The 24,705-nt window shown below is 38.3% G+C and overlaps 1 protein-coding gene and 1 non-coding gene across 4 annotated transcripts in view; both read right to left on the bottom strand.

The window, feature by feature from the left end:
- tnpo1 (transportin 1) overlaps positions 1–24,135 on the bottom strand; it is a 37,928-nt gene extending 13,793 nt beyond the window's left edge. Inside the window, exons 1-13 of one of the 3 annotated variants that reach the window (XM_042508964.2) lie at positions 23,998–24,135; positions 23,741–23,854; positions 20,442–20,517; positions 18,891–19,040; positions 16,559–16,665; positions 6,408–6,541; positions 5,692–5,773; positions 4,807–4,929; positions 3,016–3,134; positions 2,637–2,697; positions 1,289–1,460; positions 911–1,063; positions 141–366 (exon numbers count right to left, since the gene is read on the bottom strand). In XM_042508964.2, the coding sequence (XP_042364898.1) occupies positions 141–366; positions 911–1,063; positions 1,289–1,460; positions 2,637–2,697; positions 3,016–3,134; positions 4,807–4,929; positions 5,692–5,773; positions 6,408–6,541; positions 16,559–16,665; positions 18,891–19,040; positions 20,442–20,517; positions 23,741–23,845 (1,508 nt within the window). In that variant the 5' untranslated portion in view covers positions 23,846–23,854; positions 23,998–24,135. The remainder of the gene's footprint in view (positions 1–140; positions 367–910; positions 1,064–1,288; positions 1,461–2,636; positions 2,698–3,015; positions 3,135–4,806; positions 4,930–5,691; positions 5,774–6,407; positions 6,542–16,558; positions 16,666–18,890; positions 19,041–20,441; positions 20,518–23,740; positions 23,855–23,997) is intronic. The other 2 variants (XM_042508965.2, XM_088071024.1) reach the window with 2 other exon arrangements.
- Positions 17,717–17,788, bottom strand: trnag-ccc (transfer RNA glycine (anticodon CCC)). The gene has a single exon. It is a non-coding gene; the product is annotated as a tRNA-Glu (tRNA).
- Positions 24,136–24,705: the final 570 nt, after the last annotated feature.

Raw genomic sequence — 24,705 nt, 5'->3', positions numbered from 1 at the left:
TTACGTTGGCGTTGGAAAAAAACATTTTTAAAACGGGCTCAGTGTGAAGATGAAGGTGGAACAAGGAAAGATGGGAGTCCAGCAGCAGTCCACATAATGTGCATTAAAAAGACGATCCTTTATCAGGACTTCTCGCTCACCTGCAAGCAGCCTCTTGCACTCGCTTGTTGCTATCCAGAATACGTTTGAGCAGCTCCGTCATTAGAGGCTTCAGGTAAGTATCTGGGGGCTGGCTGACAACCCAGTGGGCGTAGCGGCTCAGTGTCCAGCAGGTGATGGAACGCACCAGGGCCTTCTTGTCAGACAGACACTGGACAAGATGGGGAATGAGCTCCGGCAGGTACGGGATCATCCCCTGCATGCAGCCTGGAGACAAGGTTAAGATCAATGTTAAGAACAATGTAATTTAAGCAGGCATTTCTTCTGACTCATATACAGGGTGTCTGCAGGTATCAGACACTTAAATGTAATGCTTTAAGACCTTTTTAAGATTATTTTTAACCAAATTTAAGCCTGATTTTTGGACAAATAAGCTTTTTCTTAAAGAGTATCTAAGTGGTCCCGTCCAGCTTTTACGTCAGAATATGGTTATAAAGTGAGTTAAGTTAATCTACATTTTGCCAACAGATATGAGCAAGAATAGAGTAAAATATTATGTTTGGTGGTAGGTCAAAAATGCGGACTTTCATGCAGAAGAGCTTGACTCATTTTGACAAAAAGAAATTACTCAAGTTGAATTAGATCAAATATTTGGGACAATTCAGCACTCACCAATTCAAATTTAAGACTTTTTAATGACATTTAAGGCCTAATATCTATACAACTGCATTAAAGACATTTTAAGACTTTGTAAGGACCCGCAGACAGCCTGCATTTACTTAGAGAGACATTTTTTTCTTTCCTTCCTTACCTTCAGCTATAGCCCCCAGCACGAGGATGCCAGACTCTTTAACTACCCACTCTGGATGAAAAAGCAGTTCTTTGAGTAGTGGCAGCAGGTGCAGCAACAGATCATCCCTAAACACGTTGGCCAACACGTCCAGCGCTGCAGCTGAACACTTCCCTAATGTTTGGTGAAAAGTATAGAGACATACATACAAACACAGAGGTGTGCAGACAAACATCATACAGACATCACAGGTACAGTCGACACAAACACAAGACAGGTGATCAGTGAGCTGTGTGCTTCCAAATTTTTAGTAAAGACAAAAGCAAATGTTGAATAAGGACAGTTCATAATAAGGAGGCAGGTGTTGGAGGGAGATCTAGACAGCTTCACTGAACTCACGCAGGTTCCAATCAGAGATAGTATCATCATCATCATCCAGTTCATCATCCTCTTCTTCGTCTTCTTCGATCCCATCACCTTCGTGCTGCTGGGCAACTGTGCGAGAGCGATGGAAGCGTGGCCTGATGTCTTGCTCGTTGTCCGGAATGGCCTCATCTTCCTCGATGTCGCCCTGATGACAAATGTACAGGATGAAAGAAAATCATGTATGTTGCAACTCTGCAACTCACAAAAAATCATAGCATCATTAAAGTAATACTAACATCCAGAAATATTTAAAATAAAATATAGAAATCTGTACACAACTCAGTACACAGAACTTAATTCACCCTTCACTAAGTTCACCCTGGAGAACACAGACTGGCAAATCACAGCATAGTATCGACCAGCTCCAACCAGAGTCAGACAACTGAAGGGCTGTGATCCATAGACTATACAATCATTTTAGATTTTCTGCGTTTTCAGGCTGGTTTTGTGACATTTCGCCCCCTAAATCAAAAATACACATTTTTTGTTTTGTTGTGATTTACCAAATGTTAAAGATATCAGTTGTAGAGTTGTCTCCATTCTACCCAATATAATGGAACTAAATGGAACTCGGCAGCGCTCAAAGCACAGAAACTAAATAAATATATAAAAAAAATCTGCATGCTTCCTTCTGCACAGTGACACAGTTGATGGATTTAGTGTAGTAGAAAGAAAATATTTCCTGCATAAAACTGCTCACAACAAGGTCTGTGGATTATCTTGAGTAATCAGGTCATAATTTCTGTAAAGAGACATGGCTGTTGAGTTTTTCAAATGTATTTTTTGGCACTTTGAGCTCCAGTGCAATCTAGTTCCATTATAAATATCTCTATGGCTGATATCTTCAACACTCTGAAATGCACGCATTACATAAAACAATCTAGAGTGACAAATAGCACTACAGTTAAGAAGTCAAATACGTATGTACTTTTGATTTTTGGGTGAATTGTCCCTTTAATTTTCTTGTCTTGACCTTATGGTTCACAGTGATCTGGTACTTCAGGTTTTAGCTTCTGTCCTCATCTTCTTCCCTGTTTTCACTGCTTGACTGCTTCCTGTATATATATATATATATATATGCTTCAAATGCACATTGTACACTCTTCCGCCTGCTTCTCTCCGAATCTGCTTTTTAATTTTTCCAAACATTAGATCTTCAGGGAGTGCAGTTAGTGACAGTGTGGGCTCCCTGCCAGGTTCAACGTCAAACAGCAAAGGGGCAGGGATTAGCTCGGGGTGAACTGAACTGACTGTCATCCTGAGTCACGAGGCAATTCATCGTCTTACTCACAGGTACAAATATTAGGCTATATAAACTGACCTTCAGCAAGATTATGTCAATCTCAGAATACTTCATCCCGTTGACAAGCACTGGAGTGAGCCTGGAGAGAAGGCAGAAGGAAAAATTATGAGAACAAAGGGCGAGGATAGGTCGCAGCCCACAGGCTATCACTCACGTGAGATTCCTGCTGTGGGCGCAGTTTAATGTGACAGTGTGGTGACAGATGTTACAGCTGAGGGCAACAGTCAGGGTTCTTAATCAGCCACCCTGAGGTGAGGAAGAAGAATATCACCCACGTACAAGGTCTTCACTAAGTTACTGTCAGGGTTCCATGTATCAACGGCTCCTTCGATATTACCACTGGAGTGTCAGTTTGTGTATTGTATGCATATTTATGTGTGTGTGTGTGTGTTCTTACTGGGAGAGGTGTCCACATAGCACTTCCTTACACACAGGCTGCTCTGCCAGAGTGAGCCAGAACTCACAGGCTTCCAAGGCAACATTTTCATCTTGGTCCTGAGTCCTCTGGAGCATGTACTGAGAGGAAAGGAGGGGAAACATAAGCTTAGATATTTCATATTTATACAACATCATGTTTTGTTTTTAAACTACCAATGCAACTCGACTGCAGCCAAAGGCAAGCACGTGGGACCAAAGGGAGTCCACAGCAGTGTATAATTAAAGAATAAGAGCATGAGTGAAATCAAGTTTCAAATATTCGCCTCCTTTCACTTGCTTTCAATTTGAGCAAAGAGGCGAATACAACATTTGCTTCCAGTGGTAAAGCAATTTGGTATCCTCGCATTGTTGTATTCAGTCCTTTGCAGCAGCCCGTGTTCCATTCCACCCCACCTATCCTTTCTGTCTACTGCTCAGCCATTATTTAAGGCAAAAATGCCCAAAAAACAATCTGAAAATTAAATAAAAGAAGTTTAAGTGGTTAACCCTGCTTGTTGCTGATATTGTATGATATTGGCCACGAAAAGTATAAACTGCCCTGCATGAGAGATGCTGCCTGACTGGCAGCAGGTCTAGAGAAAGGCTTAGCGCATATGAAAATGGAAAATGTACAAAAAGCATCATATTTCATAATATTTATTAGCAAGCTAGCTAATATTCATTTGTTAGCAAGTAAAGGAAACTAGCTAACATATACAATTTCCACAATTGGCACTGCCCACATTCAGCACAAATATTGCATAAGCAGGTAGCAGTCACTTGAATTCCCTCATGTGCGACCATACTGTCAGTGTGACAATATAGAAAACTGAAAAAAAAAAGGCTTGCATAATTTCCTGAAGTAGCTGTACTGTAGTTTTAGCAGACTTCACTCAAACAGGTGTAAACAGTGTGTTTGTTGGGGACTATTTTCTGCTGCAAAGTTGGTGCACAAGCAAGTATTTATGGCACCCCAAAGTTTATGTGATGGACTAAGACAAAATACAGTTCCTATCATAAGAAAGAAACAACACCCAGTGCAACAGAGTGGCTAACTGATGTGTTTTAAATCGTTTTTTGAGCTATAATGGAGGTCTATGGCACAGAGGAATATGTTGTATCAGGCTTCGGCGAGACAAACAACATTTTGATCAATTCATTATAGGTTTTTGTGTTTCATGGGAATAGTTGACAATGAAAAAATATTGAAATGTTTTATATAAATTAAGGATGGAGGGAAAAATCGACATGGCTTAGTATCTCAATATTTTGCGTAGCAATACTGTATTCATATTGTATTGTTTCTATAAAAAAATATTAATATTGCAAATACAATTTAAACTTTTGGTAGCATCATGAAAAACATTAAAAAATCAAGTGCTTTTTCTGCTAGAGATATTTTACTGCAATAAAAATGACTGAGGTATTATGAATAGACTGAGAACTTAAGAAGATAAAAAGGATGTTTCTTTGGAGACATCACTTGCAGCTAAAAAAAGTTCATATATTGCTATGTTATCGCATAACTGAACATAGCGCAAAACGTTTAAAATCCCAATAATATTGCATTGTGACTTAAGCATAGTCCTAACATTGTATTTCAGGGCTTGTGATGACTCCAACACTTAACATAATTATTTCTTAAAAATCACCAGACTTATCCTGGGAATACATATATTTATTCTTCATCTATACACCAGTAGTCAACTACGCCTTATACTTCTGCCTTAACTCTGTCCACCTTTTTCTATAACCCCATGAACTCTCTCACCTCTATGATGTTATGCATGTGTGGCAGGAGGCGGTCCAGGCGAACTTCCAGCAGCATCACGAGAGCTCTGCACACATTCTTTCTCACTTCTGGTTCCTCATCTGTTGCCAGCGCAAACAGGTTCTACAGAGGATAGAAAGACAGCAGGGTCAAATGTCTTCCCTGCAAACTCTATTTTATTACTCTATTTTGTTTGCGGTTGTAGTTGTTTCCCAAAGTGTCTTCCAAAACAAATATGACCAATCTAAGGCTAAAACTGTATTAAGTGTATTTTGCTCCATGTTTTGTAGCAATTTACTATTAACAGATCTTAGCTTCCATATGGCATGACTGCAGACATCTTATCTCTTTAACAGCCTCTTGTCGCTTTTTACTGCCTGACATTTTAAGGATGGTGCGTGTTGCTATTAAAAGCGCCCAAACTCTTGGTATTTTGTTACAATATTATATACAAATGTTACCCGGGGCAAAATATGAAGCTAGCATTTTATTTTAAGTTTATCGTCTGTATCTCTCCTTTCAAAGCGTCAACATAAAGCGCACATTCAGCAATAAAAACAATACATTGAGGAATGCAAAATAAAATTAAAAAGGCCAGAAAGGGGACTACATAAGATCAAAAGCAGAAAGCAGTCATGACTTGAACCTTTTTCTCATGGGCTTTTAAATAAAACATGATTTTTTAAACGGGGTTTAAAACTGAGGCTGGCCTTTGACGAGCTTACGGGTAAACCACAGCTAACTGTTTTTTGAAGTGAGAGATATTGACCTGAGGGAAGGGAGGTAATTCTCATTTCTCCATACACTATATGTTTATGTGCATTTTTATATCTATGCACCCAAAAAAGACAATAAAGTATGAATATGTGCTACAGTCAGACTTGCCTCGATGAAAGGGTCGATGTGCAGCATTAGAGCCTGAGTCCTGCTGATGATGAACTGGTTAACGCAGGCGATGGCATGAGACCTGTAACACAATAACGAGCACTTAAGAACTGGACAAACATGTTTTCCTCACATGTTGCACTCCATGAATGCGGCCCCTGTCTCTGTCTCTGCTCTGTTGCCACTGATTTAACCACCAAATATGAGGAAGTCTTGTCTTCTGTCAGCAGGTCGGCTGCACTGTGACAGACTGAGAGTTCAACTGTATAATTACATAAGTCTTCAGTATGTCTTAAAATGTGTGTATAAATGTATTTGCCGAATAAAACATACTCATTAGTAGATGACACATTTATAGGTTAAGATGTGAAATGCTCCAGATAGATCCAGATCCAGATAGAAATGCTCTGAGTCCAAGAAGAAAGGGAGAATGGCGGCCTATTTTTCCATGTAAAATTTTAAAAAGTCATAACTTTATGTAACAAATATGACAAATGTTGGAATCGTAATTCATATCTTTAGAGAGCAGCAGTCAGTAAAATCTGTGCGATAAACTAATGGTCATATGTCGTCAATGTAATGGAATTCATCAACACTTCCATTGCAATGCCATAGGTCTTCCAAAGTAATGGAGAACAAAAAGTTTGATGTACACAGGATTGAAATGTAACTTTTTAGTCTACAAAAATGGAAAAATAAGAAAGGAAACTTGGTACCTAATCTTAGGACTGCTGTGTTTAAAAAACTGCAAGAACTTGGGGATCATGATGTTCAGAGGACGATCCAAAATGTCACTGTCCAGAATCTCAGCAGAGTCCTCGCAGATCTTCTGCAGGGCTCCAAAAGCTCCCTGGGGAAGAAACAAAACAGACAACAGAGAATTTGATTACAAAGTCTACTTTTGAGGAGTAACTCGAGTAGTATATTTCTACCTGAACCCTTTTCCCCATGTTTTTGTGTCTTAGCGACTAATGGAGACAACAATTTTTTATTTGGTCCAGCATTGAGGAAACCACTGCAGCCGTCAGCGGCAAATATGGCTGTAAGGTTACCACTAAGGGTCAATTTCCGCCCACTAATGGTGTTTGTTTTTACCACCAACAGGCTCATATTACATTTTAAGTGTCTGACAACATCATAGAGGGTAGAGGGATAGAGGGCAGATTTATTTGTCACTTTTTAAACAAAGTATATGAAATTATATCTGTCCTTGATCCTGCTACATCTTTGGAGTTGAAGGATGAGTCGATTAAAATCAGCAGCTACTATGAAGATTCCAACCAGTTGCTCGGGCATGTTGCTGCTGATGGCATCATTCAGTTTCTGCAGTGCTTTTTGTGTCCTTATGGCTCCCAACAAGGTCTGCTCATCCAGTGAAACAGCTTGATCCCGGATGTTCGGGGTAAACCATGTCTCCGTCTCTCCTGCTTTTTTTTTTTAACTTTTTTTTTTTTTAAGAGTGGGATCCTTTTTGTTTAAACAGAAACAATCCCCAAAATCAATATCGCCAAGCCCACCAGACTCAGCTTGAAAAAACTTTGATTTATGCACTTTCACAGAAAACATATTTTCACATCTGAGTGAATTAAGGGTTGATTTAAACCAAACCAGAGTTGATGGTTGTTGGAACAGTGAAAAGACAAACCAATACTGTTTTTGTAAATTTTATTTTGTTTCTGTCGACTTTGAATTGATTGTGTTTTACAGTGATGAAATTACTGTTTATTTAAATGGAGTCTGGTGGTTTTTTGTGATAGTGATTTGGGGGCCGTTTCTGGTTCGACAAAAAGGATCTTACTGTTTAACAAAAAGGTCTATTTTTGTAGGAATGCTTTCCAAAATGTATAACAATCTGAGCCTGGTGGCAAACACAAGCACTTTCGGTGGACATAATTGACAGTTAACAATTGCCCACTAACATTGCATTGCAGCCTGTTTTACCGCTGCCAGCTGCAGCGCTCTTGCTCATTACAAATTTAGAAATGTATCATGTAATCTAATGGCAGGTCTGCAGCTATAGACAGGGACCTGTGGAGGCGAGAAGCTACTGCACTTCTTTGACATTAATTTTTTGCATTGCATTCTACACATGTGTTTTATATCATAGTGGTTCTGCAGAGAATAAATGTAATATATCACAAGAATAGGTCATACAGAGGACCCTGTTCCAGTTTTTGCACAGTGCGAGCCCTAAAAAATGTGTTCAACCTCCTCATCCATGATCTTCAATAGGATTCATCCCCTTCTGCTCTAATAACCTTCAAACAGTTGGCAAGCAGTCAGTTACACACACACAAACATGCGCGCGCGCGCGCACACACACACACACACACACACACACAAACTCTCTCACATCTCTCTCTTAATACTAGCTGCTTGGCTGATGGTTTGTATGCATGTTCACAATATGCTGCAGACTACAGTGTCACTCACAAAAAAAAGGCAGCCTGAGAAGCAGACACAAGAAGCAGCACAGCACAGACACTGACAGTGTCTGAAATGAGTTTCCATGGAAACCGTTCCCGAGTCGGCATTCCTTTCAGATGACAGATACAGACACAGTCTCAAAAAATGTGCAGAAGCCAAAGGGATGGAATACGATGAGGAGGGTATGAGGACAAGACTGTGTCAAGGTCACAAACAGGAGGAGACAGAGTGAATACAGTCATTTCCCTCATTAGTATACAGATTACGCAATTTCACCTTGCAGGGGACTGCAAAATGAAGAGGACTGCTTTTTGGGAGGGACAAAGACACACAATGATTTAATGTGTATGAGACTTGCTAGTGTTGAACTCAAAAAATCAAGTACAGATTTAGACATGATGTAGCAGAATCGCAAACGATTTAATGTACTCATGAAAACGAATAATGCCAGATTTAGCTGACTGAACAATTATTATTGGCAAATATATGTTTGGCAATTGTGAAAATTGAGCTGATGATTGACAGAAAATGTACCTGCAACTATTTTGATCTTTGATGAATCTATTCTTTTTATTCCAGCTTCGTAAAAGAGAAAATGATTGTATGATGAGATCTTGGACTGTCACAGACCGGGTTTTTCCTCACTTACTTGTACAAAGCCATTTTTTACTTACCCCTATACATATTATTCTATTGATTGGCAGTCATCAAAAAACAACAAAGACTAGAGTTGAACAAGTATTTCAGTGCTGGAAAGTTTGTCTTTTAATAAAACTAGATCGTCTCCACAGTAAAGAAAGTCAAATACTGAAATTGGTGCTTTATAACGAAGGAGAAAACAGAGGCAAAAAAAAAAAATGCTTTCTAAAGGAGTAAAAAACCTACAACTACCTGAGCGCACTGCGGCACACCAGACCAATAAACACCGGCTCATGGGCGACGTAACACGAATTTGTACGTGTAAAACAATGGCGGCCAGGGGGCATGAAAGGGGACATGTCAGTTAAATGATAACCTTGATTTATATTCGATTATATTTATATCAGCGCTGCTTAATTTTACTGTTTGATATGAATTTCTTTAGTTTTCACTGTGCTGGAAGCAGCAGGGTATCCACTACCAGTTCACAAACTCTTGCTATTATAGCAAAACCAGACATTAAAATATATTTCTATATTTCTTTACTGTTTCCAGTTTGAGAGACAGGTCTGTCTCATGACCTGCTTCTATACTTTTTGTGTCTGCAGTAGCGGCATGGATGTCGGGCAATTTGAAAATGCTGAATCAAGGCTGTAGTTTGAGCTGTAGGGGAGTTTCACCTGTAGGGGATATCTAAGCACTGGTTAAATGAAGGGAAATGTACCGTTTACACATAATAGCCTTATGTTATAATACAAAGCCGGCTGCAAATTGGCAAAATATCCCTTTAATGGTCATGAAAACGACCCTGTTTTATCAGTCCCTTTCAAACTCGCAGCAAACTGTGCAGTGCATAGCTGGAATTTTGCACACATCCTCTGACGTATCCCAACTACTATCCTGTTTCTAGGATATTTAAAATACTTTCCTAATGCAAGTATATTATTTCTCATAAACTTTGTCTTTACCTGTTGCCATTTTCTCCTGAGTGCTTGATCTTCACTGTGCATTTGCAGCTTTTTATTTTATTTATTTATTTTTATTTTTTGCTATAGTTACTTGCACAATGTTGGGCAATCCTTAATGTTGGGCCCTGTGTTGGTCAGACAAGATAAGATATGTCAACCTGAACTCTAGGGAAATTATGAATGGCATGGTCTGATATTTTATAGACACATCATGAAAAATTATCAACAGATTTATCAATGAGGTTAGTTGCAGCTTTTAATTTTCCACACCATACAAAATAAAACTGTTTCATATTAAGCTGAATGCATTAATAGTTATGCTTGTTTTGTCAAATTCATAGATGACCCATGCAGCATGAGATTTAGGCTCTGGAGAGACTGTAATATACTGAAATGTAGCTCCATTGTAATTCAGTCCATGTGATAATGCACTGAATGGAACTGGGCGGACACAGGACAGCTCCCAACGATGTCGTTTAGCTGTCTGTGTATCCATGTGTCAACAGAGAAGGGCAAATAAATGGGAGTGGCCTTCAAGCGTTCCAGTGACACTGAGGCATCTAAAATGTAATCCTCCCTTCCCGTCCTGCTATGGAAGGTCATTAAATGCGAGAATGTAAGTCATGCAGATGACGGCGAGCCAGGAAAAGGAGAGGTATGCGTTTAGTTAACTAAAGAGCTCCTTCAGACTCCTGCTCTGAAAATATGAATAATGCCACAGTACAAACGAGCGCTGAGGTGACAAAGCGTTGTATATAGGGTCACCTGCTCTCTCAACTTGATCCTCACAACTGCATTCCAACAGTTATTAATCATGACAGTAAAACTGCTGTCAGGCAAAACCTATATAAAACCATCCACCAGCATTACACTCAGCGTCCAGCACACCTGCTCCTGTCTTTTTATAGAGCATGTGGACAGGGGTACAGTGTGGCGGCTCAGGGGGCTCTTCCTCCAACTGCTGCTCTGAAACCAAAAACATGACAGGGCCTATGGTACAGCTGCAACTGCTGATGTTACCAAGCTTATGAGCCGGTATGGATTGTCTTCTCTATTATAGAAATGCATGCTTTGTTTTTTATATATTGAATTTCTATATTTAAAAAAACTTCATAAAGACAATGAAATCTCCCAACTGAAGATTTACACATTGTTCAAGATATCAACCTGCAAACAACAGACATCAGCTCAGTGTGGGGCTGTTGTTCACTCATAGTGATGATAATTCAGTAACAGAGTGACAGCCAACTTCCACTGGGTCGTCAACGATGCATTACGGCCACGCAACGGCGTCCAAAGTCAATTGCCGATGTTCTAGACAATGCACTTGATTCCACTGGGCACGCCTCAGAGCGTCCCAGACGCGGCTCCCCGCTCTGCTCCACAGAAAATACGCACCAAATCTATTTTTGCCAGAGGCGGACAGCAGCAGCGTTAAGCTGCCAGGCATACCAGGCAGGAAGTCAAGCACCGATGCATCCGGTCATTTTTCAAAATAAAACACCTTGCACAGACTCTGGATCATGTTGCACTTAACTAACATTACATCAATAGTATGTGCTCCTTCTTCTTCCACCAGACCTCTGTATTCTGTCAAGAAGGAGTATTAATGCTCCTGCTAAGCCACTGTACGTGAAATTGTCAGAAAGTAGGTAATAATTAAGAACAGCACTGTCATTTTTTTTTAACAAAAACAGTTTAAACCTCCTACTTGGATGTGTTTTTAAATAAACTTAGCCATAAATCTTCAATTTATTCCATGTATTACTGTTTTTTTTAAACTTATCTGTATAATTATCATGGTAAACATGCTTTTTTTAGACTGAAAAACAGCCAAAATTCTTTGACCTACTTCTTTCATGGCTAGACTGTAGGCTGAAGCACAACAAAGTGGGTAAAACATCATTAAATATAATTTAAACTGACAGCAAAGGAAAGCATTACATATGTAGCCTACTCAGCAATGGTAGAATCACAAAAATCAAGGGAAATGACCACAAAATCAAGGGAAAATGACCAAAAAAAACATGATCTCAGCGTGTCTAGAGCATCAGGACGCTCCACTTCTGAAATGCTCATGGACACTGCTGGTGAGATACAGAGCCGCGTGGAGGACAGAGCAAAACAGCATCGCAGACGTCATGTCATCGACAGGCTACCGGTGGAATCAAGGATTGAGGAGCATCATTCTGCATTGATGCACTGTAAATGCACAACACGGAGGACATGTGGACTGATCGAATAGCCAGTATGTATCCACACATGTTTCTTGCTTGGGTTGCAAAGTGCACACTGCTCTGAAACTGTACACTGGCAGCCACCAAACATAGTCCCAAAATAGATATCAAAGTGCAGGTGGCTGTAATGGTGTGGAGTTTTTAGGGGTCTCTATTGCTGCAATGAACAACTTGACAAATGAGTTTGGCAGGATATCGATATTTGCTGTCTTTACAGTACTTACAAGGAGTGCTGTAAAATAGAAAGTATTTGGATTTTTGACAATCTTGAAATCAATTTGAACTTTTCTGAATAAAATGTTTAAACAATAAATCCAAACTATTACTGATTCTCCACGACCAATGACATAAAGTGCCGTAAAATCTAGCTGTAATACATTACATGTATTAATTTGTTTTTTTTGTCCATTACAACATACAAATGAGTCTTAAGGTGGACACCCAAGATTAGCATTGCCAATTCGGTACCTGACCAAATGTGTCCCCTTCTGTTTCCAACTTATGACACTGAGATTATTTCAGAAAAGAGTTTTTCGCAGAAAATTATGATGTCACAGTGAAACTGACCATTGACCTTTTGGATATAAAACGTCATCGCTTCATAATTTTATCTGATTTAGACAGGTTTGTGAATTTCTGCTATAATTTGCATATCAATTCTTTAGTTTGGGCCAAAAACATGTTTTGTGATGTCACAGTGAAATTTACCTTTGACCACCAAATTCTAAATCAATTTATCCTCAAATTGGACATTTGTGCCATATTTGAATAAATGCCCTCAAGGTGTTCTTGAGATACCACATTCATAAGCATGGGATGGATGTACATATGTATTTATAGATGAAAAAACATCCTAAACATAATGCCTCCATAGCAAGGCATAAAAATAAGACCTTATGTTATATGATAGTAGCTGCATTATATCTGAAGTCGAACACTGTCCACTTCTTTAAGAATAAAATATGTTTAACTCTGTAAAATATCTCTCTGCTGGAGCAATAAGTGAAATGTACTGCTGCTTTAAACCTACACCCTCACCTCTAGTAATAGTTGAAATCCATGTTAGGTATCATTATTGCTATTAGCATCACTTGGAACATTCACAATATCCATTATCCCAGCATATGGCCACATCGGTGGCTCTGTCTGGCTGTAAATGTCTAAAAATAAATGAAAAAGTATGAGAAGCCTGACGGCTGTGCAAAACGTCCTTGCTTTCCTGCCGTGATGACGTTGGATATTAACGCCCCCTGAAGTTGAAAAAACAACTTTGAAAGAATTTTTGTACATGAGTTTCTAAGCTGACATCATATATGCAGAACCATTGTGGACAAAAATAAATGTTCAGTTAATGGAAGTTAATTTTTTAGTAGTCCATATATTGCAGGTTTTTGTCCTCTCACATGTAATTTGTTATGTGGTATTAGGTTGTAACCACTAGTTTCTGTCATCGTAGCATGACCTTGATTAGCGAGAAAAGTAATTGACTAGCATTAACCCTGATATTTTAGTAGTTTTAGGGATGCACTGGTGCAGTAATCTGGAACTTGTCTGGGACTCTGTAAAGCTTCAAACTCTTATCAACGGGTTGTTAAAATGCTCTGAGCAAAAAAATACAACTTGTTTGATATGTAGTGTTCATGTTGTGTCGAAGTTCAGACTCAAAGCTCATGAACACACCAAAGTCGGAAGAATGGCTTCCCAATTCTGGGAATAGGACCATCCCAGGAAGATATGATTGCAGCAAAAGTGCAGAATAACAAACTTTATGACGAAGAGTAAAAAATACTCCAAAAACGCTTCTTAATGGGGCTGGCATATGTAGAGAAAATCTAACAGCACAATATTTTTGACCAAAAACCCTGTTACCGACATTCCAACAATTTTGTGGGTTTGACTATTGGTGCTTTCACAAAATATTTACACAATGAGATTTTTGAGAAGTAAAGCATCCTTCAAACTCAGGGAAACATGACACTTACAACACTACGATATCAAAAATGTAAGACGATATCTAGCCTCATATCATGATATTAATATATTGCAAAGCCCTACTTTCAAAAATATATTTTGCACCTTTTATCACAAGACTGAAAGACATTTTTTTCAGCCAGCGACAACTTAACCGTCCTCAACATCAGACGATAAGGAGCTTTCCAGCCTCCAAGCTGCTTTTCAAAATCATAGCGAGCCTTGTGAGGAGTTGCTACGTTTGGTCGCTGTTCAGTGTTAAGCCGTGTACACACATACACTTCAAGATCCTCTGCAGTAAATAGCTGACCTAAATCTCAGCTTCTGAATAAGCTTTATAAGAGAGGCCGGCTGCAGTGCTACAAGGACAGACATTTTTTTCTGTCACACCTCTTCCTTAAAATTCAGATAGTGCGGTGCAAAATACGGACAATCCTGCTGAAGGCGGTGACGAGTAATCCTTCCCATTTCAAATGTCCTTAAACACAGCTGCATTTACGTGCAGCTTAATTTGTGAGCGTTCTCCAATGTAATGAATCCTTCTCCCCTATAGTGACTGATATTACAGGCACATGCAGCTGGCAGCTTATTAACCGCCAGGAAGTTTATGTGAGCCTAAGTCTGGGTGCAGCACCACCACACAAATCAGAGGACCAAGCTTACACTAGACGCGCTGTATTGTGTAGTTGTCACTGCCTTGGAGCATTTCTACACCATTTCAGTGTAAATGTAGAACAGTCAATATGATCAAGAACTCGGGACAACAAGCACTTCTTCCCGATGCAATAAAGAACTGATAAAACAATCAGATGAGTTAAAGATATTACTACAAAGAATCGATTCATAAAATCTAGAGATTTTTTTCTTTGCAGAATAAAACAAAACAACGATGCATTCTTTTTGCTGAGATGCACATTATAAAATCTATTTTGGGTGATGATGTACTCCAAGTCAGAAAATGGGGTCATAATGGGTTTCTGGTTCAAAAAAAAAAAAAAAAAAGGATAGAAAGAGAATAAATGATTCCATGTTGAATAATCTGCAGTTGTGGCCACGGCTCCAGCTGTGAGACTGCCTTTAGCTCATCTGGCCAGCAGGATGCTATCCAGATGCTGCTTTATAGCTGACCCAGCTCTCTTCCCTCTCCACAGTAAATAAATAAACAAATCAACAGACGGGCAGGCAGCGCTGTGTGCCCAGACATGCCACTTACAGCAAGTGTGCTATGACACATGATCACAAATGTGCATACACCTGATCTTTCTCTGTCTTCCTCACAAACACAGCTATGATAACAATAATATTAAGATAACAAGAACTACATAATATTAAACAAAATTTAACATCAGCTGCCAACAACAAATATGACATTACAATGATAAGTGTTAACTCTAAATGATGCTGCCATAGAGACAGTGGTTTTGCCGGGCCAACCATAATTCATGTTTGGGTCTGATGCTTGCAGATCAAGCTACTTGGGATCATAATTTGTCAAACATATTGAGCTATAACAAATCAAACAACAAATCCTGGTAGTTCCCTGTAGACTTTTAAAAAATGATTCAGTTTTTTCTATCCGTATTCGTGCAAAAGGAATTTAAAGAGGATGTGTTTTATTCAGATTTCAACTGTCATCATCTGTCATCATCTCTGATTTATGCACACGGGTGCTTTAATTTTTGATGTGCTGTTATAAACAGAACAAAAATAATATTATAATAATTATAATAAGAAGAAACAAAGTTTAACAATTGCTGTCATTAACAAAATTGACACGACTATAATATCAAAATTAAGTGTCTCTAAAATATACTGCAATATAATGTAGATGTATTTCATGTTTGGGTTTATTGCTTACAGATTTAAGCTGCTTGGCATCATAGTTCATCAAGCTTGTTTAATGTTAGTATGTGGACAGATCCTGACAGTTTCCTATAGAGGGAAAAAATTCTAATAAATGTGGGAGCATTCAGTTTTCTATCCATATTTGAGTTACCAGAAGATGGATTATGTTCAGATTTCAAATGTCATCTCATATGTCTGATTTATGCAAACGCATTCACATATTTTCATGTTTGCTGCTGTTAAGACCAGTCTGTCAGTTTTTAGATGCTGCGGCATTTATCAAATCCAGTGGTGTCTTGCTTACACAACCTGGGATTTGCAAGTAAACTTAACCCTTTAAAACCTTCGAACCTGGAGCTAATTGGTTTGCTTTCTTTCAAAAATATCGAGAAAAAAACGCAAGCTCCAGAAAAATGTCCAAAATGCAATATTTATATTTATCAAAATTATATATATATATATATATATATATATATATATATATATATATAATTATTTTACATGATTATAATTATTTTAAGCACTTTTTTCATATCATTTTTAATGCTTTTTTTTGGTGCTAATTTTTAGGTAGATTTCTTTTACTTTCTACTTCATTTTGCCAATTTGGGGTTATTTCTTGTTATGTTGCTCATTGCCTCCTTCCCATGTTTTTGAAATAAATCATTTCAGTCTTCTGATGTTTTAAAGTGGGGGGCACTATACATCCATATCTACTATAGGCCACGACTGATAAGCAGCAAATCAGATCCCAGCCACAACTGTCGTGTTCCTCCTCACCTCGCATGTGTTGTAGTCCTCAGAATCCAACAGCAGGCAGAGTTTAGGTAAAAGCTCCGGCCAGTTTTGTAGTTCTCCCTTGGAGGCAATGGTGGTGATGAGGATACCTGTTATGGGAAGAATTTAGTATTACTTATGCTGGTATGACAAAACTTCTAAGAATGAACAGACACTGATTTGATTAAAATTAATAAACATAAACAAGAATCAGTCTGACTCTGCAGTTTTACAATGAACATTTAGAATCCATTTGCTGGGATAAGCTCCATGCAAATATGTACTCAGTTAGCTTTGTCCCAAAATCAAAATACAAAAGCATACAAATGGCATCAGGTTGTATGGCTGTGTAGCTGCTACTTATGCGTATGTACACATAAGCATATTTCTGCATTGTTAACAACACTTAAAGCTGAATGAAGAAATGTTATCAACTACCAGATAAATTTGCTGTAAGCACCTTCATATTTTTTTTATTACCTAAACATCAAGGACTTTGTGGGGAAAGTTTATACTCCTTTTCCCAATAAGCCACCAGCTACTATTGTAGGGCAACTTCTCACCTTAATCCCTAACCAGAAAGGATCTATTGTTCAGATATACTCACATAAAAAGAACTAATTTGAACATGCGAGCTTGACTATTTTAAGAACTCATTGGAAACAAGATTTTTACAGCCCCTTTTCAGAGAATATGTGGGAGGGAATACCAACACAAAAAAAAATCATCCCTATACTGTAGACACAATCCCACCCAGATTAAAGTAGTCCTTTCTAAAGCTATATTGGCAAGAATATTGGCAAGAATATGACCTGGTATTGACCCATCTTGTAAATGGACTTGCACTCATGTAGCACCTCTCCAGTCTTCTGACCACTCAAAGTGCTTTTACACTAGAGTCACAATCATCCGTTAACACACCTCACACACTGGCAGTTGAGGGTATCACACATAGTGCCACCTGCAGCTCAGTTTTGTTTTTTTTTATATATGTACAAGATTTTTTTTTTCCTTTTTTGGCTTGTGCATTTCAGCATGAAAGGGAAGAGAGAGAGAAAGGACGGCAGGCAGCAAAGGAATTTAACCCGTGGGCGCTGACATAGCATTTGTGCATGGGGCACCCACTCTACCAGGTGAGCTACTGGGCACCCAAACTTTGTATTCCCTGACCGGGAATCGAACCCGGGCCGCGGCAGTGAGACCGCCGAATCCTAACCACTAGACCACCAGGGACTGCTAAAGTTTTAAACACTCACATGCATTTAAGAGCTCAGTATCCTGCCCAAGGACACTCTGACATGCTGACTGAAGAAGCCGGGGATCAAACGATTAGTGGATCGCTGCTCTTCCCCCTGAGACACAGCCGCCTACAAGAGGTGCAGAGCGGCTATCTCGTTAACTTTTTTTACATTTTCAAAATTGGCTTACTATTTAGCTATTACCTTGAAATAACATAACATTAAGCTACGCCTTTTGTGCTACAACATGACACTCTTCGTGGCACACCTCTGCCCAACTTTCACTGACGCCTCCACCGTTGCCCTCACACAAAATGTCACATCTAGCGAGCTTTCAAAAGAAGCCTTCTCCTTAAGCAAGACTTAGTTAAAACAGGGTTTCCCACACATTCATTTATTTGTTGCAGCCAAACACAATTAAATCATCTGCCGCCACAAATAGATTTTCTATTTTTGGAGCTGCAGTGTTTGAATATATATATATACCTTGCTCAGTTATTCCTTCACGCCACAGACGTAGCAGCAGAACGTCAGGTGCGTTAGTGAGACATAACCATTCATTCTGCTGGGTCTAAAAGTTTGCATTCACATATAGCAGCTGCTCTGCTCACCCATCTACCTAACTTGATCAACTCAGAAAGGATTGACTGATCAATTATCCACCCCGAGAGTCACTTACTGGCTCTGAAAAAATAGATAACTCGTGGAAAGCTCAGCCTGCCCTGCCTTCACTTGCAAAAAACCTTAGAATTTAGAGAGGGGATACAGAATGATACAAAGGGACATGCAATTACAAGACAAAACAAGCAGTTTGATGTCTGTTTGATGTTCTGCTCTGATGCATGATGCATTTCCCAAATATCTGATGTACGGCTGTAGGTTACAACATCAGCAGTGTCAGAATATGAGCAAACAATGAGAGAACTACACAGGACAAACAGTCCCAAAAACGTCTTTAACAGTACTACACTATGGTACTGAGGTGGATGTTTTTGTTATGTAAATATAATCATGCCAGTTATGATGGGATGCCATTTCTTGCAGCATCTTTTAATGCAAGCCTTCATGTTCAGTGGACTCCAGAAAATGCAACTCACCCACAGTGGCCCGGATGAGGGGAGAAGTGTCTCCAATGTTTTGGAGGCACTCGCTCTTGATGAAATCAGACACGCCATTGGGGAAGTTCTGATAGTGAGCTTTCACATTGTTCTTCAGGATCAGCCCACTCAGGGAGCGTGTTGGTTCATCTGAGCGGGGTAGTGGAAAGACAGGCAAATGAACAGTTTAGTTAATCACAGATCTCACTGCCTTCACTGTTTTTGTTCATTTAACTCAGCATGCAAATAGCAGCTCATAAACAGTACATAAACAGTCTTGCTTAACCCTTTGAAACCTGGAGCAGCATCGCTTTTCTAGGGGCTGCTTTCAGATGCCTTTCACAAGTATTTAAATCTTTAAACCCCAAAATGGTATGATTCGTTTTTTTTTCTTAAATATGGGAAAACAAGGCAATAAGCAAGTTGGTAAGAAATGCTCCACAAATCACAAGAAATTAGTTTTTGAAAATTATTTTTAAAAAGTTGGGTAAAAAATATCAAAGAAGAAAAAGGTAGGGAAACACTACACTTATAATTTTCAGAGTTACATGATTGAAATTATGTTACAGAATTATTAGGATTTTTAAAGAACTATCCCCAGGTCATTTTTTTACTTTCTTCTTTTTAACATGTATTTACTTTTTTTAGAACTAATTCTCAGGCAATTTTCTTGTACTTTTTACTAATTTCTTGCTCATTTTTGGGTCATTTCTTTTTTCGCCACTTGTTATTTTCCATGTTTTTGAAAGAAATAAAGTGAATTTCCTCAGGTTTCAAAGGGTTTAGCTGGGAGAATGCACTCTCCAAACTAGATACTGAAATGATGGAGGGTCAGCAACAACAACTATTTGTATGAAATTATTTTCGTAATTTATTTTCCTTAAAAGGTAACTCACAAATACCTGGACTGGGGCTGCAAATAATTATTTTTTTCATTGTTGATCAATCTTTTTATCGATTAATCAATTGGTTGTTTGGTCTATAATATGTCTGAATACTGCAGAAAGTCTAGTTTAGTGTCTCGTTTAATCCACAACACAAAGATATTCAGTTTACTGTTACAGAGCTGCAAAGAAACAAGAAAATATTTACATTTGAGAAGCTGGAGTCACAAAAATGTTGACTTTTTTCTTAGAAAATATTTAAACCGATTAATTGGGAATCAAATTAGTTGGCAATTAATCTACAAGTTGACAAGTAATTGATTAATCGTTGCAGCTCTAATCCAAATGTATGAGCGCAATAGTCCAGCAGCATCCTAAAATGTCTTAACACCACTTAACATTTCAGTCATCTACTGTGCAGACAGTCCAGCCAAGAGTTGAGTGTTGCCAGGAATTAGGTTTAAAATTAGAGTGACCCATATTCTGAGTGCCACATCATCTGTGGCAGAGATGCTATCGGGTCAGCCGAGTCATGGCCAAACAGACCTGTCACTGAGCAGTTACATAAAAACGACATGTCTGACGTTTACACTGTCCAGCACCACCACACAATCCGGGAACATGGTACAGATACAGCAAAACGACACACTGACAAAGACAGGCTTACCTTCTGATTTTAACTTTGTCAAAACAAATATTAAATAGTTGTTAAAGTCAGGATACTGGTTCAGCTGCTCGAGTCTCTGGGGAAAGCGGTTGAGGAAGACAAGGTGCTAACTGTTGAAAGGTTGTGAGCACATTAACACTGCAGTCTGGTCATAATGGAAAAAACAAGATTCTCCCATCTCAAGATGAATAAAAATATCAGAAGTCTGTGTAGTCAAGTGGGGGTGCAATGTAACAGTATAATGGTATGTGTGTGAGGGGAGTAGTGAATGCTTGCAGGGGGGTTATAAACATGTCATAAGACGTGAGGGAACACTGGACGTACCCAGACAGATGGCGCATTTAAGGCTCTAACAGCGGCTCGTCTATGAGTTAATGATGCTGTGCGTATGAAGAGTTACATAAGCAAATCATTTTGGATCAGCATGAAAACAGACAAAAAGCATATGGGCCAGCAGCACGGAGCAGTGGATGTTAATTGCTCTCTAACGCACAAGTATGTGTTGACTTGTACAAAATGCTGGATCACATTTGCATTTGATAACAGTGCAGATTTTAAACGTACCTTGAATGCTACACAGCTATAATTACTAAACCACACATCTTGCAGACAGCTCTTATGCCTGGTTTTTACCAATCTCACTGCATTTTATGTTGAGGAATAAAGCTTGCTGATTAGGTTGGTTGTCATGGTAGTAATCTGCATAATTGCATAGATATACTGATGGCAAGAATCATGCAATAAAAAAACAAAACATGGCTAATTTAGCCTGAATTCAATATTTTGTGTGCAATGTAGAATTGTACCACCATAACAAAAGGTAGCTCAAACAATCAATATTGAGATTTGGACATGTATTCGAGGCAACATGGTATAAATACACCAGAAGATTAGTATTCTGAATCTCATATAGTTTGCCCAAGAGAGTTCAAGACATGATGAGAGGATGGGAGGTCACACAAAATACTTGCAACTTTAACCTACTAAAGATGTTATATTCTGAAATTTTTGCATTTTAAACATTGTATACAAATTTTCTGTATGTTCTGGTTGTAATTCAGTAAAGACTACAGAGAAATAAATATGTATGATCATTAAAGCCTTGCTAAAAAAACAAACGTGGCCCAAGACTTTAGCACTACACTGTGCAAATTATTAATATAGCAAATATAAGACTTAAGGTAGCCTACAGGATTAATAAAAATCAATGAGTTCTTCTGCCAAGTACATTCATTTTGCTGCAATAAAAACAACTGAAATGAGATGAATACTGAAAACTTCACATCATTAAATAAAGACAGCTGTTTGACATCATTTGTGGCATCATTTTCACAACTTATTGCAAAACTCAGCATATCGAAAAAACAGTTAAAATTGCAATAATATTGTATTTTGACTCAAGTATAATGATAATATTGCATCATGGGGCTATTAGTGATTTCTGTCTCTCATGCCAAAACATGTTTGATTTCCAGGTTTGAGTGTTGACAAAGACAGTTCTTGGAGTGAGATGGAGTATATTTTTGGATTTTGTGCCAATACGGTATCTAATACACAAAAATATATATATTTTTTTTAAATCATTTAAGTTGTAAACTTGTTAATATTGCAAATTCAAATAAACTTTAGGTAGCCTACCTGAACAATAAAATGAATTGCTTTTTTGGTCCACTAGATGCATTTCACCAAATTTGGTGTTGACAATAACATATCACATTCACAATACATGTTCTTGCAATACTCAGCATATCTTGAAACGTTTAAAATCGCGATGATATTGTATTATGACTAAAGTGTGATTCCCACACCCAATGCGTATTCAGGGTTTTTACATTATTTTTCAAGGAATAATAATACGTTTTTTTTTTGTTTTTTTTAATTGCTCTACTTGTCCTGTATTTTTCAAACATATCAGATGAAAACTCTGTTTAAACATGCAGGGAGGGAGAGATGGAACGCAGGGGGAAGATGAGGAAACATACATAACTGTAAACATTGTCCCAATTTACATATAACTGAGCTATGTTACCCCAAAAGCTTCAAAACATAAATTTTTTGTTATGTTACATTATGTTAAGTTGTCCAAAGTAAGTTATTGTACCAATTTCATTATACACAACAAAATTCTAAGATTTTTCCTAAGATTTTCAATGATTATATTGATTTCATTACTTTTCCAGATTTTTGTGACTTTTCCACGTTTTCAATGACTGTAGCAACCATATTTACATATCACTCATGGTCTTTACACATAAGAATTATGTTAAAATTTTAGTGTAACACTCCTGACACTTCTTTTTAAGATTGATATTATTTTATATTTTAAGATAATTAACGCCAATACGCAAGCACTAATTGAATGATATGGGGATAATGGTCTTTTAGCCATTAATGGAATTATTATATCATTATTATAATACATGGTATTTTAATTCAACACTTGTCTATTTGCTTTGTAGAAAAATATATTTAAAAAATAAGACATTTGACATAAGGCTGGGCAATATATTAATATTGTGATATGATACTAAATATCATCTTGGGTACTTGGATATCGAAATGTAGCAAGATTTGTTTATTCATAGTTTTAATGCCTGCATTATAATGATGTCATTTTTCTGAACTTTTCAGACAGCTCTGGTTGTTGTATTATTTGCCTTTATCCACCTAGTTATTATATTCACATTACTGATGATTATTTGTCATAAGAAAATCTGTTATCTGTCTCTACCCTACAATATCATCACAATGTCAATATTGAGGAACTTGGTCCCAAAATAATCACGATATTTGGTTTACTCCACATCACCCTGCCTTAATTTCACATGTGAAGATATCTCGAACACTTAAATGAAACATTAGTATAATGTTTGGCTATAAGATTTGGTTATGGATGATATACAGGAGTGTTGCACGAATACACTATTATTATTATTTTTTTTGCTAGGGCATAATGCAAAGTAAAGGTGTGTATGAAGGCGATGAACTGCTGAATCAAGCCTACATGTGACGTTTGCTTATAGAGTAGCTCACTGCTATATTAACCTGACCTCATACAGCATATTTGATGAGTAATTCAGACTTGAGTAATTCGGCACAGCACGGCCTGCTTGACTGGTAGCACGTTTAGCGTATGAAAGACAAAAAACACAAACTGGTCCGCACCTGCGTAACGTTACCTGCTTATAACGGTAACCACCCCGGCTAATGTTAGCTAGCTAGCCTGTTGAGTCTCTTTGACACTAATAAGCACTAACAACTGACAAAACATGCGCTATCATCCATGTCTGAAAGGATACTTGCTGGACGGATCTCTGTGTGGACGTATCTGGCGACTGAGACTCTTTCAGCAGCTGTAAAATTTGTTGAAGTCCTTGTTCGTCTGGCTTCCACTCACACTCCATCTTGCTCTGCTGCGGATAAAGACATAACATTGGCTAACATCGAGGATTTGTCATAAAACGACTCACTGCCGCGTGCCCGTGAGAGACAAGAACACGTTCACGTTACAATGTTCGGACACATAAACTCATTTTACGTACAGAGAGGTGTTTACCTGTCTTAAAATTGCCGACGCACTCGAGTGGAGCTGCCTATCTGCTGAAATGTGAACGCCTGTCTGGGGCTTTTTTCAGACATGGGCCTGTTACAGCGGCACATCCGTTTTCGCAACAAGCTGAAAAAGCTGCGGGCCATAGAGGCTCGCGACGCATATATCTGGCTGCTTCATCAGCTGACACGCGGCTGAGTGGTCCTAGTGCGAGACGGGTTAAAGCCAAACATGCGGACAAATCAGCATTTTGTTCACTGTTATACACGTAACACCTACGCCTGCATAGCTTTTTGGCATTCTCAGAGAGAAACAGAGTGTCTGTCCTTGGGAAAGATGAGAAAGCCCGAGGGACAAAAAATGCCCTACAATTTCTGGATTTTTCTGACAGCAAGTGAACGCAGCACACCTTTGTCGCTGTTGAGTTTGACCGTTGGTTTAAATCTTCAGTAAAGAGGAAACAGTGAAATCTAGTGGCTGCTTGTGATATTTTTATTTCATAACTAACCACACTAGTTGTAAAATATGACGGAAAATTTAAACTATATGGTATGGATGAAGAGAAACAAAACAACAATTCAGTCTGATAAACTAACAACATAAACTAAAAAGGTCAAGAATAGAAAACAAACGGTCACAGATTTCTCAGATACACAGGTAGAAGTTACTTTTTCCCCTCTACAATATTGTATTAAACTTATCTTGAGTATTTTC

This window comes from Plectropomus leopardus, chromosome 20 (assembly GCF_026936395.1).
Source record: "Plectropomus leopardus strain MGB_pleo_1.0 chromosome 20, ASM2693639v1, whole genome shotgun sequence".
Taxonomy (NCBI): Eukaryota; Metazoa; Chordata; class Actinopteri; order Perciformes; family Serranidae; genus Plectropomus; species Plectropomus leopardus.
This window is presented reverse-complemented; position numbering and strand designations above follow the sequence as displayed.